General features: G+C 35.8%; 2 protein-coding genes across 3 annotated transcripts in view; one reads left to right on the top strand and one right to left on the bottom strand.

The window, feature by feature from the left end:
- fam213b (family with sequence similarity 213 member B) overlaps positions 1-3,052 on the top strand; it is a 14,031-nt gene extending 10,979 nt beyond the window's left edge. The window contains exon 7 of the mRNA XM_015379129.1: positions 1,418-3,052. Coding sequence (XP_015234615.1) covers positions 1,418-1,444 — 27 coding nt within the window. The 3' untranslated portion in view covers positions 1,445-3,052. The remainder of the gene's footprint in view (positions 1-1,417) is intronic.
- A 642-nt stretch (positions 3,053-3,694) lies between these two features.
- mmel1 (membrane metallo-endopeptidase-like 1) overlaps positions 3,695-14,911 on the bottom strand; it is a 29,234-nt gene continuing 18,017 nt past the window's right edge. For both annotated transcript variants that reach the window (XM_015379125.1, XM_015379126.1), the window contains 10 exons: positions 13,509-13,607; positions 13,350-13,433; positions 13,174-13,277; positions 12,831-12,889; positions 11,024-11,143; positions 10,750-10,883; positions 10,581-10,646; positions 10,351-10,446; positions 9,980-10,056; positions 3,695-8,529 (listed from right to left, as the gene is read on the bottom strand). In XM_015379125.1, coding sequence (XP_015234611.1) covers positions 8,430-8,529; positions 9,980-10,056; positions 10,351-10,446; positions 10,581-10,646; positions 10,750-10,883; positions 11,024-11,143; positions 12,831-12,889; positions 13,174-13,277; positions 13,350-13,433; positions 13,509-13,607 — 939 coding nt within the window. In that variant the 3' untranslated portion in view covers positions 3,695-8,429. The remainder of the gene's footprint in view (positions 8,530-9,979; positions 10,057-10,350; positions 10,447-10,580; positions 10,647-10,749; positions 10,884-11,023; positions 11,144-12,830; positions 12,890-13,173; positions 13,278-13,349; positions 13,434-13,508; positions 13,608-14,911) is intronic.

The following is a 14,911-nucleotide window of genomic DNA, read 5'->3' as shown; positions in this document are numbered from 1 at the left end:
TTTAAGTTATAATTTGTCTTTTATGTAATAAGACTTGCATAGGGGAAGACTTGCTTAATACTTATTTAACTAAATATGTCACCTAAGAAATATCAGCAGTAACCAATATAGGCTTATGGATACTATCCGCTAATAGAAGATTAATGAATACAAACTTCCAACTCATTCTGTAAAACTAGCATCCCAGGTTTGCCTCTCCTCTCCACCCGTAGCTGCATTCATATTCTCTTTCTACATTTGTTTTAATGCACATGAAGGCTGCAGCTACCAGGGTTGTGTTTAATGCTTGGCAGGACAGATGCATGTTGTTTGCTGATGAGGTGCATCAGCATAGCTTATTGCTGTGATTTGTTCCAGTAGTTATCATACAGTGTGCATGCATTAGACTCCTCATCGTACCAACGTTTATTAGATCCCACTGCATTCTGTCATGGAAGAGTTTTGTGGGATTGCAAACATTTTACAGTATAAAGAGGCCATTGTGGAAAGTGGCTCCAAAGTAGATAGAAAAATGTTGTGTAAAATGTTTCCATCTACTCTGTGAAACTGTTGAAAGACAAATTGTCATTTTTTTTTTTTAAGATTACTGTCAAGATTTCTAAGGCTTTTTTTTTTTTGCACTAAAATACATAGACATTTTTGTATAATTAATTTACAGACTGGTTTGTGTATTTTATGTCATTTACTTGTAATAATGTTTCACTCACACGACATGCTGATCAAATTTCTAAAGCATTTTGATTTACTTTCTGCTTGACAGAAACGGGACTTGTTTCTTTTTACACCATCTGTGCTCAAGAGCTCTGGATCTGGCATTGTTTTTTTACTTGATGCCCATATTTAATTTTTCCCCCTTAAAAGAACCAATCCATATTTTCATAATCTAGCATAAATTACCTTTGCTCCTAGTGAAATCCTTCTCAAAACCTTTTTTCTTTTTACCAAATCCAAACTGTGTTATTCATGCATTCAAATTAAATGGTCTTCTTACAACCATTACATGATCTGATGTTAAGAAAGAAAATCCTGTTATAAAATAATGATCCAAGTAATAATTTTAGAAATTAAATCAATAGAAATAAGAGTTAAATGATCAGGTAATAAGTTCTAAATGTAAAATCTGCCCTTTTACTTCTGACCTTCAATTACAAACTACTCTACTCTTTAATCAATTGTAGGAAAGAATTACAAAAAACATCAACCATAATATTTTAAAACATGGAGAAAAAAAAGCTGCCATGTGTCTTTTAGGTCTTTTGATTCGAGGCAATTTAAATAAATGTAATAAAAGTTTAAAATCCATTATAGTCTCATACCATGACGATGTTTATGGTTGGTCACTGACTTGATTTGTTCAGACTTGTTCATGTATCATGAAGCTCACTGTGTGTTTTGCTTTTTGTACCCTGTCTTGCAGTGCAACGATGATGTCTGCACACGATGAAGCAGAAGCTCCCAGTTTCACCTGAAGTGCTCAAATTGGAAGTTTTTTTTTGATTTGATTTTTTGGAAACCAAGCCAATTGCTGGGAACCAATGACTGTCAACTCACCTATTTTGTTCAACTTGTATACCAAGAACTGCAGGTTGAACTCACAAAACTATGTTATTATTTTCTGATGATGCAGCTATTCTCTGCCTAATTTCAGACACATTGCCCTTAACTAGCTATAGACAGCAGATTCAATCCTTTGGTCAGATGTGTGAGGAACACTTTCTGTTGTCTAAAAAACACAGGAACTGATCTTTGAACTGAAGGCAGTTTATCCACAATCAAATGATCGCCCACAAATGTCTTGGAATGAATATGAATGGACTATCATGCACAGTCAGGTTGACTATGTCTGTGACAGGTACCAGCAGCGGCTAGACTTCCTGTGCAGGTTTTGGGCGTTTGATGTTTGTCAGAAAGGCATGCTGCTTTTTACTATGTTGTAACAGAGAGAACCATTAGGTATGGCATTTTTTCCGGGTTTAGTCACCTAAGGGCCAAACTCACTGGTCTCATACAAACAGCTAAGATGTTGTTAGGAGTTAAACCGCATCCCTAACTTAAGACCATTATCAGTGAAACGATAGGTCCAGGTCCAGACAGTTTTCTCGGACCCCACTCATAATCTCTATCAGTATCTTCCCTCAGGTCGCTATCTCAGAGTTACTGCATGTAGACCCCGTTGGTACAACAAATCATTTGATCCATTTCTATTAAATCCATAAACAGTAAATTGTGACAGCAGGCAATAAATTTTGGATTGGAAACGGCACTAACTGTTTTATGCATTCATTTTTTCTAATTGATTTATTATAAAAGTGGTTTTATATGTGAATTTAATGTGACACTTATGGCTGTCGATTTTGCAGCAGCCAGAGTTTGTACACAAGACAATTTTCCATTGAGACAATAAGATTTTTACCTTAAAATCATAAAATCGGTCAGAAAAACAAAACAAAGAAACTGACTGCATAACTGTGCAAAGGCCTTTGATATGAGCTCTTTGGCTAGCTAAGACTTCTCTTGTTTACCTCATTGTCCATTCTCTTAGAACAAGATCTCTCTCTACATATACTTGTGTTTGTATTATTTGTCAATTTGTGTCAGATTCCTACTGGGCTTACCCCTCTCCAAAATGTTAATTCCTTTGTTGTTTAGGATTCATCTTACCATTAATACTGGTGCTGAAGCTATAATCCTTATTGAGCTGAAGGTTATCTAGTAATTTGGAACCATGATAATAACCTAATTTCTTTCTGGAGTAATGTAATGCCGAAGCATGACTATGCCACTGAATTTATCTGTCTTAAGTTTATACATTCTCTTAGGTTATACAGATATTTTTGCTGTTTATACCTTTCTATTTTCTGGGTAATTATAGGCAAGCCATGTTTTCTTTTCAACGGGATGCCTCTTTCTCGCAGACCGATTCCTTAGTCCAGAATAAAAAGATATTGATGCATATAGGGCTGCAACTAACAATTATTTTGCAAATCAGTTAATCAGTGGATTATTTCTTTCAATTAATCCATTAATAATCCCATAGCCAAAGATTCCTTAAAGATATTTGACTAAATTAAACCAGGTAAAACTAAAATTTTTACTTGAGGACTTCTGGATAGAACATATTGACAGGCAAAAAAAATTGTTCCTACTTAAATGCAAAATGCTTATATATATATTTTTTTTAATCTTGATATAAGTACTGCTCTAAGTGGGTTGCTCTGTCAGCTAAAGGCATGTTTTAGAGTCTCTATACTCCAGTTAACGATTAATCAATTACTAAATTAGTTGACAATTATTTCAATAATAGATTAATCATGATTAATCTGATTGTTTCAGCCCTAGCTGTATATCTAAAACCAAAACTTAATGCTGTTTTGGTTGCTCTCTGCTATTTGATGATTTTGATTATTCAGAAACTCTCCAAACCATGGCTTTAGCTAAGTATTCAAATGGTCAAATATAAAGAAAAATGCTACCAGGAAAGATATTTTTTAATTAAATAGGATATTTGTCACATAGATTGAAATATTTAAATTATAATTAATGATATTTACTGTTTTGAAAAGTGACTTCAGAGCCTGTTATTAATCTATCCAACACAAAAAAAGATATGTTGTAATTCCACCTTGCTTTTCTTTAATTCTGTTAAATGTTCATTGACTTAAATAAATGGATTAAGTAAAGAGGAGACATTTAAAGCAAACTCTTGATATTGCACCAGTGGAGACAGACACTTTAATAGCAATAATTACAGATCTGAGTCACAAAAATAGCTGTCTAGATAATTACATAGCAGCAGGAACATTCATAGAAACATCTTTAACATCTGAAGTCTTGCAAAGCAACAGTTTTACTTGCTAAATATGTCTTTAAATAAATAGTAATCTCATAAGGGTGTGCAGGTGAAACAGAATAATACATTTTATAGAAAATAAATGCATTTGTACTTGGTTGATCATTTTAAAGCAACAGTTTCACTATGTGAGACAAAACTGCAGTAAGAAACAGATGTACCTGATTTCTGTCAGGTATTATGCACAATCAACAATTACACGTTTATATAAACTCAGTGTTCTGTTAAGAACAATTGCGCTGTTTTTAAGAAAAAAAGAACAAGAATCAAACTCGAACTTCTACCAGCTATCCAAAGCTGCATCTCAACTTGACATTTAGCCTCCAGCTATATTCCACCATCCGTAACAACCATGATTTTTTTTTCTTTTTAAGAAACTGTTTGACAGTTTGGGAAATATATAATTGGCTTAGAGGAGATGGGTAGTCAATAAGGGAATTTCTACTAATTTCTGGTAAACATAAAGGAGAGGCTAGCTGATGGTTGTCTCAGCATGAAGAGCTAATTTCTTTATTGATTAACGTGTTCAGCTGCTGCTATTCAAATTCAAGACATAAGGTGGTTATTTTCTGGGAATTCTTTTTATAATTTTAATTCTGTTTTAAATTAAACACTGTTTTAATTAAAAGTGGAAGCAGTTTCTTAAGAAATGGTTTTAATATCACATATTTGATTTTACAGAGCCTTTATGCCTTTCAAGAATGTGTGATATTTCACTATAAGGTTAAGTATTAGACAGTCCGATAACTTCAGACAACATCATCAGACCAGCTTTACAATTACAGACTACTTTTTCTCAGTGGTTGAGGTATCTTCCAGTATCCCTCCCTCATTGTGGTTGAATGCCTTGCTCTAGATTGCAGACCTTACTGAAAGTGATCAAATAAGCCTTCTGAGGATTCACCAGATTTCACTTTGTAGTATCCTGGAGAAAACAGCCTGTACATCCTTCTGATCACGGCTGTCATCCAGCTTTTTTTCTGCGACTCAGTTTGGAGGGCATGCCCATGGAGGGCATCTGTATAAAAATCAGAAAAAGCATTCTCCACTGGGTCTCTTTGATGCAGATAGTTAGTTACTCTGCTCTGAGTTTCTCATTGTCTCTCTGTAAGAACTCAGCCAACATGCAAAAAATGCTCTGTCGCCTATTTCTAACATTTCATTCTTTTGATCTCTTCCAACAGCACTTAGACCTTAGTGAACACAGTGGAAACGCATTTCGAAAGATGCGTTTCCATTTTCTCTTGATTTTAATCTCTTTACCACAGGAGACCAGCCAGTCCTCGTTATGACTATAGAGGAAGTGTCAACCCATCAACATCCTGCTCCGTTCTACACCCATTCATGAATAAGTTCAAAACTCCTCAGCTTGGGGCAGAAACTTAAAACCCACCTCCTCATTTTAATAGCAACTTGAAATGACTCAGCTAGGCCCTGGAAAGTACCATATGGACACATAATTAGAAATATTTTTTTTTATTAGTGTGTGACCAGAATGATCTAGATCTATATGATGTAGGTAACTTGCTCTCTGGGGTATGAATATGGCATGACAAGAACGTTTCTTTAGCCCTGCAGCTGTAAGGGTTGGGTGAAACAAAGGATGAATATGAGAAAAACCGATATCGCCAGTAAAGTTGTTAAATCTGTTATCCTATGGACCATGCTTTTTGCCCTAGGTAAAATGGTATCACGAAGCCTTTAAGAAAATCAGATCATTCTCACTAGTCTTGTAACGCTGCAAGTCATGAAATTGGTCACCAGCCACTCATTCAATAGGATAATGATTAAAAACAAATTACGAAATCAAAACAGAAACGCTCATCTCACACTTTTTCTGTGGTAATCTCAGTCAGACACCTAAATCTCACAGAAACAAAAAAAAAAAACAAAACAAAAATCTGTTGGCTAAACAAAAGAGGAGAGAGTAAAACGAGAAGCAATGATCTGCATAACCTCCAGAAGTTGCACATCCTCCAACATGGGACAAGGGCAAAGAATGTTGGACATAAAAATAATCCAAAACATGTTTTTTAATATGATAGTTTCCAGCCATTAATCATTTTCAGTCAGATAATTTTTTTCTTTTTATTTTCTTAATTTCAGCACAATATTATGGAAATTCAATTAAAGTAAAAAAAAATAATCTATTGTTAACAATAATCTAATATCTAATGTTTTTTTTTTAACGTGCAGTATATTTCCCAAATGTCAAACACTTACCTGAAAGGTGATTCCTTAATGCATAAGAATATCATCCTAAAGACAATTTCAGTTTTTATATTAAAAAAAAAATCAGAAATTCATAGTGTTTCATAGAACCAATAACAATAAACAAATGTTTAGATAATTGTTAATATTATGGCCCACTAAACCACAGGGAAGACTGTTGACTTGACAGCTGTCCAGCAGGTAGTGACTGATAGCCTTAAAAAGAAGAGAAAGTCACAAAAAACATTGCTAAGTGGCTAGCTGTTTAGAGTGCTGTATCAAAACTAAGATGTGGGATTTTTTTGTGTAAGGAATAAAGTAGATAATAAAGGGTGAGTATAATCTAAATTTTTTATTTTTTTTCCCCACAAAATTAATTTGTGGTTTCATTTCCAGAGAGCGGGCTGCACACTGCTGTAGGCTTTACCACCGTTTCTTTGCAGCAAGTCCTGGAGTTTTTTTTGCATGAAAGATGCATATGTGGGTTCTCACCAGGTTTCAAAGTTTGCAAAATGGTCTAAATGGTCTGCAGATTGCTTTTAGGAAGTAGTGTGTAGTTATTTGTCTGTGTTCCACCGCCATTTTGCAGAGGTAGGTGGGATGAGATTGATTAGGTATTGGCCATAACGCATACTCTTGAAATATATAGTTATTTGTATAATTAATTTGATATGAGATTTTCTTAGTGTACCAAATAAAAAAGAATAAAGTAACTTTATGATGATATACTGATTTACTGATATGCAGCCATAATTCATTCGTACAGCCATCAGCTTTGATGAGGACAACCGTCTGTCATCGGTATTTCCCTGCCCAATCATGTGTATCACAACAGTATATGCCAGGAGGTGAAGACCAAGAGACAGACTATAAATTATCAGCATTCACATTCAATAATACAGTCTCTTCGAGACCTAACAGTCATGTTCAGTATCCTAAGGCAGCCTAAATTTAATGCACAACAGGAAATATTCCAGCCAGCTGTCTGATGTCAACTGTGTTTAAAAGCTCTGCTCAGCCACTATCTAATATGATGTCGGTTCTGCTTTGATTCTCCTGTCATTACCTCTTAATAAGGATAGAAAACAACAGTCCTGGCCCTAGCCAATCTTGTTTATAGCAACAGTGTCCAGTTATGCTTCCAGGGCTTTGTGGATTGGCTGCAGCAGTCGCCTCATTTAGACCCACTGCACCTTTCTTTTCATCCTATAGACCACTGATCAGTGTTAGATCAGAAGGTAGGAGACTTTATCATCTGTTGCTCTTCCATGTGTGTATTGAAAGGGTTTCCTTTTTTTTTTCATGTAACTAGCTCTGCACAGAGGCTCAAACTGCTCTAATTACTGATTCCTTTCAGGGGAGCAGCTTTTCTACTAAATAACTGGAATTTGGAAACATTATTTACAAGTTTGATGATCTGACTAATACTATACAGAAGTTTTAATCTTTCAGGCAGGCATGAAACAATGCAATAAATCAGAGGCATCAGGCTGTTGATGTTAATTCCAAACTAGGTTAAGTTTTCATTGCTATTAGTAAAAGAAACATTTAACTTTTAGTTTTTTTTAATAAGCTTAAAAGCTGCAAACATTTTCCCTGTAAAGGAGTGTGGTTTCTTGCTGATTACTGCAATAATTCTGGACTAACAATAATTTGCAGAAGTAGAGGAAAAATATAGATAAAAGGATTGCTTTGGAAATGCTGCCTATATTAGTGTAACAAATATGGAAAGCCGCAGTTCTATATGAATGCTAATTCAAAAATTTAAAGCTGCAAAGATTTAACAGTCTTAAAGTCTTTGGGTGATTTATTTTCATATAACTGTAACCAAACTCACTGAGTGTGTCTAATCCACTGTGGCTTTACTGTAGCAAGGAGTCTTTCATTTAATTTATATCGGAGATTTGATCTTTCCTTTTCTTTCTAAGGTGGCATGATGTCCTAAAAGCAGACCTAACAAAGGCGCCTGCGGGCCAAGTTCTTACCATATACTGTAAATCAGACCTATATAAAAATGGCTTACTGATGGTTTGTTCATCAAAAGCTCTAAATCCATCCAGGTAGGCTTTAACCCTCCCACAAGGGTTTTGTTTTCAAATGTACCCTTTTTATTTACTCACTTGTTTTTTAGTAGGACACAAGAAAAAGAACAAGTGACCTCCTCGACCAGAGACAACTCTTCCAGTTCAAAAGGAGACTCGGGTTAGAAGGAAACAAAGGTGTAGTCCAGGATATCATGAAGGTTTTACACATCTACACGTCTGCATCTAGGTTTAAGTCATTGCTCTGCTCCAGATAACTCTATATCATTTGCCAGCAGGGCTTCTTACAAAGCAAATCTTTTCTTTTGACTTGAGCAGTGGGATTTCTACCAGACACGGCATTTCTGCTCGGGGTTCATAGGACTGCCAATGGGACACTGAAAGGCTTCTGAGAAGGCTTCGAAATTCTGGAGAGATCCAAGAACCCTAAGGATGAAGAAAACAAACCAATGAGGACAAGGTCATTTAAAAGAAGTATTAGATGAGGATTTTTCAATGATCCTACTGCAAATTATGCAAATTTGAATAAACATACATTTAGGATGGATGGTTCAAACCTTTTGATCAAGTCCCTTGAGATGTAGCTAAACTGATAGTAATTACATCATCCTTACAAAAAATGTAAACACATTTCACAGTGTGTCATATTGCAACTTCAAAAGTATGTCATTTGGATTTGATATGACAGACCACAATGAAGATCAAAAATGCATTTAAAATATTTTCCATAACAAAATCTAAAACCTGTAATTTTTTTTTAATTTAGCCCAATTGAATCATTTTTTTGCAAACTAACTTTTTAGGATTTTTCTGTTTACCCCTGAGACTAAAAGGATTTCTCAGAGATGCCCTGCAAAGAAGGTATTGCCAAAGTTTTTTGTTTAGATTAAAGTCTTTGCTTATGCATTTTGGTCTTTACAGATAAAGCATATAATGGCTCCATTTCTACTCTAGCTTTCTGCATAAAGTTAGATATACAGAGTTAACAACTCTTGACATCAAGTGATCTGACCTGATTTTTGGATGTCTATGGCAAATATTCAACTTCTTTAGTTCTTGTCTGATTAATGCTCTCCTCCTCTGGCGTGTTTTTGGTAAGTTCAGTGTGTTCCAACCCTTTTAGTTTTCAGGTGATGTGTTCAACAGGGGCTGAGCTAGGTTGGGGGCCACGGGTAGCCTTAACCCTTAACCAATCATTGGCCACTTCTGTGGCCACCCCTACCAGGTGATCCCTGGAAGGGACATAATTTACAAGCAGTTTAGAAAACATGGATTTCTAAATATATGCTTCTTTTTTGAGTGAGGGATTTAGGAAAATCAAATACGTCTTAATTTGGAAAATACAGATGTTGTGTCTGCCGGTTTTCCTCTTAGGAAGTGTAGATCGACTCTGAGGTTTTGGCGCCTATCTGCTTTCAGCCACCCCTCAGTACACGCTGGTTCCTGCCACCCCTATAAAAATGTCCTGTAAAGGGGGAGTGGCAGCCTAGTGGTTAGGGCATTGCGCTTGGAATCCAGAGGTTCTGAGTTCAAGTCCCACTCCCACGGACTGCCGCTGTGGGTCGCTGAGCAAGGCCGTTAACCCCACAATGCTCTTCGGGCACTGCACAATGGCAGCCTTTGTTCCTTCAGTGAAGCGTTGTTCTCAAACAGACCTCTGAAGCCTTTACTGTATCTCATGGATTTTGAAGTTGAACGATCAGAAAACCATGCTATTCCTACTACTTCCCATGTTACCTTCCTTCTGTTGGTCTTTTACACAACAGCCTAATAAAAGCAATCAAAGGTCGTTTTGAAAATATGATAAGAGGTTATCAAAAAGCTTAAACTGTATGAACATCTGATGTCTTTAAATGTCTACACTAGAGTATCTTACCTGTATTCTAATGGACTGTGCGAGTCTGTCTTAATGGACTGGCTGGCGTACTCAGGCCGATAGGCTCCACACCACACCTGGGGAATAAGAACTGCATTAGCAGAGAGTTTTTTTCATTTCTTCGGGTTTTATGCAGACCTTTGTTTAAAAAAAAAAAAGGAGTTTAAATATGATCATGGCTTCCAAACAGTTACATTTTCTTACATATTTTTTTTTCTGGGTTAGTTCAGTTGATCTGTTTATTGTTTGGTTCATTTGCATGCCTAAATGACTGCAGAGGTGTGTCTCGATTTCCAGATTCAGAGCTGATTAAGCCCCCTCAATTTGCTAAAAGGCCTCACTTAAGGATGATGTTTTCTATCCTCACTTACTTGGGCGAAGTTTAGAAAAAAAAGTTGTTTATGATCCATGTCTAGACCAGGCAGTTGAGGTTCTTCACCCTCAGTTTCCACCCACTTTAGATAAGCCTGTAAACATAGACCTTCAGTTAGAAAACCCAGTGCAGGCCAACGGGAGTTAATTATGAGCTATGTAGAGTTTGACTTGTTGCACTAAAAGCAGTTACATGTGTTTTGTTTTTTTTCTGGTGGCTAACACTTACCTTATATGCTTGACGAACCCCTCCATTGTCTGCAATGTTCTCCCCCAAAGTACTGATTCCACTAACCTGCAATCAGCCAGCCAAACAAACAGATAAACACCCTCTGGTGGTTGAATAATATGTGATTTACCATCAAAACAATAAACACCACCAAAAACAGGAGACTTACATTCTGTCCACCAGCTAGGTTCCAGATGAAGTTGCCATATTGTTGCACCATGCACTGTGACTGTTCCTTAAAGTGGTCAGCAGAGTAATTACTCCACCAGTTCAGCATATTGCCATCCTTGTCAAAATTGCGCCCTGCAAGGAAACATAAGTCACAACTACAGCTTTCCCCTAAAATGGTGTACTTGAGAACCAACATTAATTAAATTATTGCTCTTCGATGGGAAAACAACTTTATTTTTTATCATATTGGGGTTAAATCATTAATATCTCACCATTGTCATCAAAGCCATGAGTGATTTCATGCCCAATAACCATTCCGATTCCTCCAAAGTTAAGGGCCTGATGCTGATGTTTACTAAAGAAAGGTGGCTGCAGGATTCCCGCTGGAAAAACTGGATAGATAGAAATAGGTAAAGAGTAAATACTAGTGATGGACCAATACATAACATCTTACTTTCAATCTGAATCTGATACTTCAATTTTCTGCAGATCCACATTCTTTTCCAATACCAGAGCTCAGTTTCCTTTATCATTATCATCATTACCGTTAATTTTTTTTAAGAGACTGTCATAAATTTCTCTCTACAAGCAAGTATTATATGTATGAATGTATATTCCAAATGGCAACTTAAGATTAGTATAGGGTCAGAGAAGGAAGTCCATCAAATTCCTTCCTAAAAACACATAGAGCTGTAAGAGTTCAAACTGACTGTATTTATTAAATCAAAGACAGACGCTCATACAGGGAAAAACTTTCCAGCTGTTTGTGAGATTTTCAACCTAAATTAAATTAGATATAAAAGAAGACTGAATAGAGCTGCCCCTAAGCATCAGGCCGATTTTCAATGAAAGCAAATCTAGAATCTTATTCAATATCAGGTCTGATATAGATATTAATATTGGATTGGTTCGTCTCTATTAGATTCTCTGTTCTGCTGTTCCTTTGAATTTTCTACATTAAATCATGTTGCAAACAGCATCTTCAATTAAATTGATGGAAGAACTTTTGAATGACTGCCTTTATCTTCAAATACAACTGCAAGCACCATAGGACAATTTTAGGGCAGCTTTGCTTAGCCATCAACAATATATCTTTCCAAAGCATCACGTGAACAGATGTAATGGAAAGTGTCTATGAGTGTTCTTTTTCATGTTTTGTCAAAGATTCTTGATTGAATTTGGGCGTGGACTTTAACTGGACCCTTCTAACTCAGGAATGTGCTCTGATTATTTCAGTCTATCCATCATTGTTATTAACCTGGAAGGTGAAATTCTCCGTCTAGGTTCTCATCACCTCTAGCCAGATTCCCCACAGCATGATACTGCCACCAATTTATTTATTTATTTATTTTGACCAAAGAGATATTATTTATAGCAAGATGATCAGTATAGGTTTTCTGCATGACATTGCATTTAGCATATAGAACAAAAATGGAAATGTTGGTCTGATCTTTGCAGAGCACCTATTTCTTCATTATGCTGTGTCTCTATGGGACTCGCAGCAAAGGGGTTTGTTGCAAATTCAAAACAAAATTCTCATAGCTTTCTTTCAAAAATCTCTTGGTTCCTGGCACTCTTTTGTCAGTCAGATTTCTAAAGAGCCTGATTAATAGTTATTCTGTGAGCTGAATCTCCTACCTAAGCTTCTAAGCTCTGCAGCTCCTTCAGAGTTAATATGTGCCTTGAGTCAGAGAGTACTGTGTATCTGACCAGTCTGCTGTTTGTTTTGGTCCACTGATTCTCATTTAGTAATGTTCTCCAACAAACTTTGTAAATCTCTTCAGTGGACTATCTTAAGTGGGTGAAGAAAATGTGCTGCTCTGGAGTTAAAGCAGTAATAGAGTAATGAGGGCTGAATAAGGATAGAAACCTGCCTGATATTTATAAATAAAAACAGATTTTAAACCATCCATCATTTCACAATCACAACTAGATTTGTGCTGGTTTATTGTATAAAACCACATTATGTTCTTCAAAAGTAAAAAAAAAAGGGTCAACGGTTATGAATATTTCTGGGAGGCACTATAGAAGCCATGTGTCTGTTATAGGGAGCTCCACTAATCTCACTGAACCTCTCACCTATCTGGTTCCTGTTTGGGGAATAAAATGCATTCACCACAGCGGCTCCGATGATCCACCTGGGGAGAGATTTAAATAGGATAAAAACGTCTTCTTGATTATGCAAAAATCCTTTTATTGCATACACAAAGATTATTCTCTGAAACTGAAAAATAAGCTGACTGAAACATCCTTTCAATGTCCAGCACAGTGACAGACTATAAAAGCATCAGCTGCATATTCTTTTAGCTAAGAGCATCCCTTTGTATTATACGTGCAAAAGAAAAAAAATAACTAAAACAACACAGTGACCATCAGCCTGATCTCAGGAAAACAAGGGTTTTTTGAGGTATCTGCCCCTTACAGATCAGGATCCACTGGCTCTCTCAGCTTCTTCAGGCTCTTCTGGGCTTCAGACTTCAGGTTCTCCAGAATGTTTTCAAAATAGTGCTCCTCACTGAAATTCAGCTAAAAAAAGAAATCTAATGAGCAAATATTTTAGACAGCACACACTGAATACTTGCCCAATTTTTTACTTACATGAGCATACTCCTGATCTAACTTCTGGTTGCTTTCCTGCAAAATATGGTCTGGATAACCAATATGCTCCTTTATAGCCATAGCCTATAGAGATGCAGAACAGTTAGTGTGATATTAGAAGGTGTTTTGAGGAAAACTCTTGGTTACTTCATTTTATACCTTTTCTCTTGCTTTTTCTTTGGATTGTGTGTCCATCCAGCTCAACTCCTCCAATGTTTCCACATAAGCTGTTTGGATCTTACTGATGAGGTCACTAACCTGTGAACACAAGAAATATACTCATAGACTAGGGCTAGACTATACATGTCACGATACTAGGGTCACAATACATTATTATATATTATCACAATATTGCAATATCACTTATATTGTGATATTTTACCCAGCTTTCACACTAAATGTATGGATAAAAAAGCAAGTTCTGTATATGTTCGTCAGAAGATGTTGATCATTTAGTTATTTTTGTATCTATGGTGTTCGGAGTTTGAGTCAGTCCGTGTCTTCCATTGTGACTGCCTCAATTACAGATAAGGTGCTACGGCACACAGCAAAAGGGCTCCACAGCACTATCTGCCAGAGTTGCAGAAAAATCGATATTAGGAACTGAAAGCTTGATATTATATCGGGCAGGCACGAATCAAGATATATGGCAGAATAGATTTTTTTCCACACCCCTAGAACAGACTGTATTTATTGTTGCAAATAGAAAATGTAACTCTGATTAAAAGCCCAGAACAATAAGTCTGTGATGGGCTTAGAAATAGTGACCCTTCGAAAAATAAAATGTGTTACTTAACTTATAATATGTTCTATTATAAGTTAATTATACAGTTCTACATCAAACACTTGATTTTGATCAATTTAAAGCAATTTTATGTTTTAATGTTCTGTTTGTTGCTTTATTGAGATTTCATAGAGTGCTTCAGAACATTCAGTATGTTTATGTTGGTTAATGTTATGTTACTCCTATTAACAACACAAGTGATAATAAAACTGAAGACATGAGACAATGGGAAGATAATTAGATATCCACAAGGACCAGATTAATCCAAAGGAGATATTAAATAGAGGTTCATTTATCTTTTTGACTTTATTCCTAATGTATTTTTTAGTAGACAAGTGGAGTGGCTGAAATAATGGTGTTCAATTTAGAAAATAGTGACAATGTACATAGCTGTCAAGTGCACACAAATAAACTATGAATAAAGTTTAAATCATTTTGGAGGAAAACTTACTTCTAAATTCTCATCCCCTCCACAAAAACCCACTGATTCTCCAAATCATTCTGACTGCTCTTTACTGTAGGTAAGATACTTACTAACCATGACTACAACCTTCACCAAATGCAAACCATTAATTTAACCCTTCAAAGCCTGTACCATGAAAGAATTGACAGATTTTTAATTTTTCTTTGTAAATTAGAATTTTCATAGAACTTTCTGTTAGATGAAATAAAAATAATACATTTTGAAGTTAAATTGCATCAATGTTGATAAGTTAGGATTTTTGTATAATCTTTGATAGGTTTTTTGTTTACTACGTGTGTGATTGTGTAAGTCAGG

Source organism: Cyprinodon variegatus, unplaced genomic scaffold (assembly GCF_000732505.1).
Source record: "Cyprinodon variegatus isolate N-32 unplaced genomic scaffold, C_variegatus-1.0 Scaffold186, whole genome shotgun sequence".
Lineage (NCBI taxonomy): Eukaryota > Metazoa > Chordata > Actinopteri > Cyprinodontiformes > Cyprinodontidae > Cyprinodon > Cyprinodon variegatus.
This window is presented reverse-complemented; position numbering and strand designations above follow the sequence as displayed.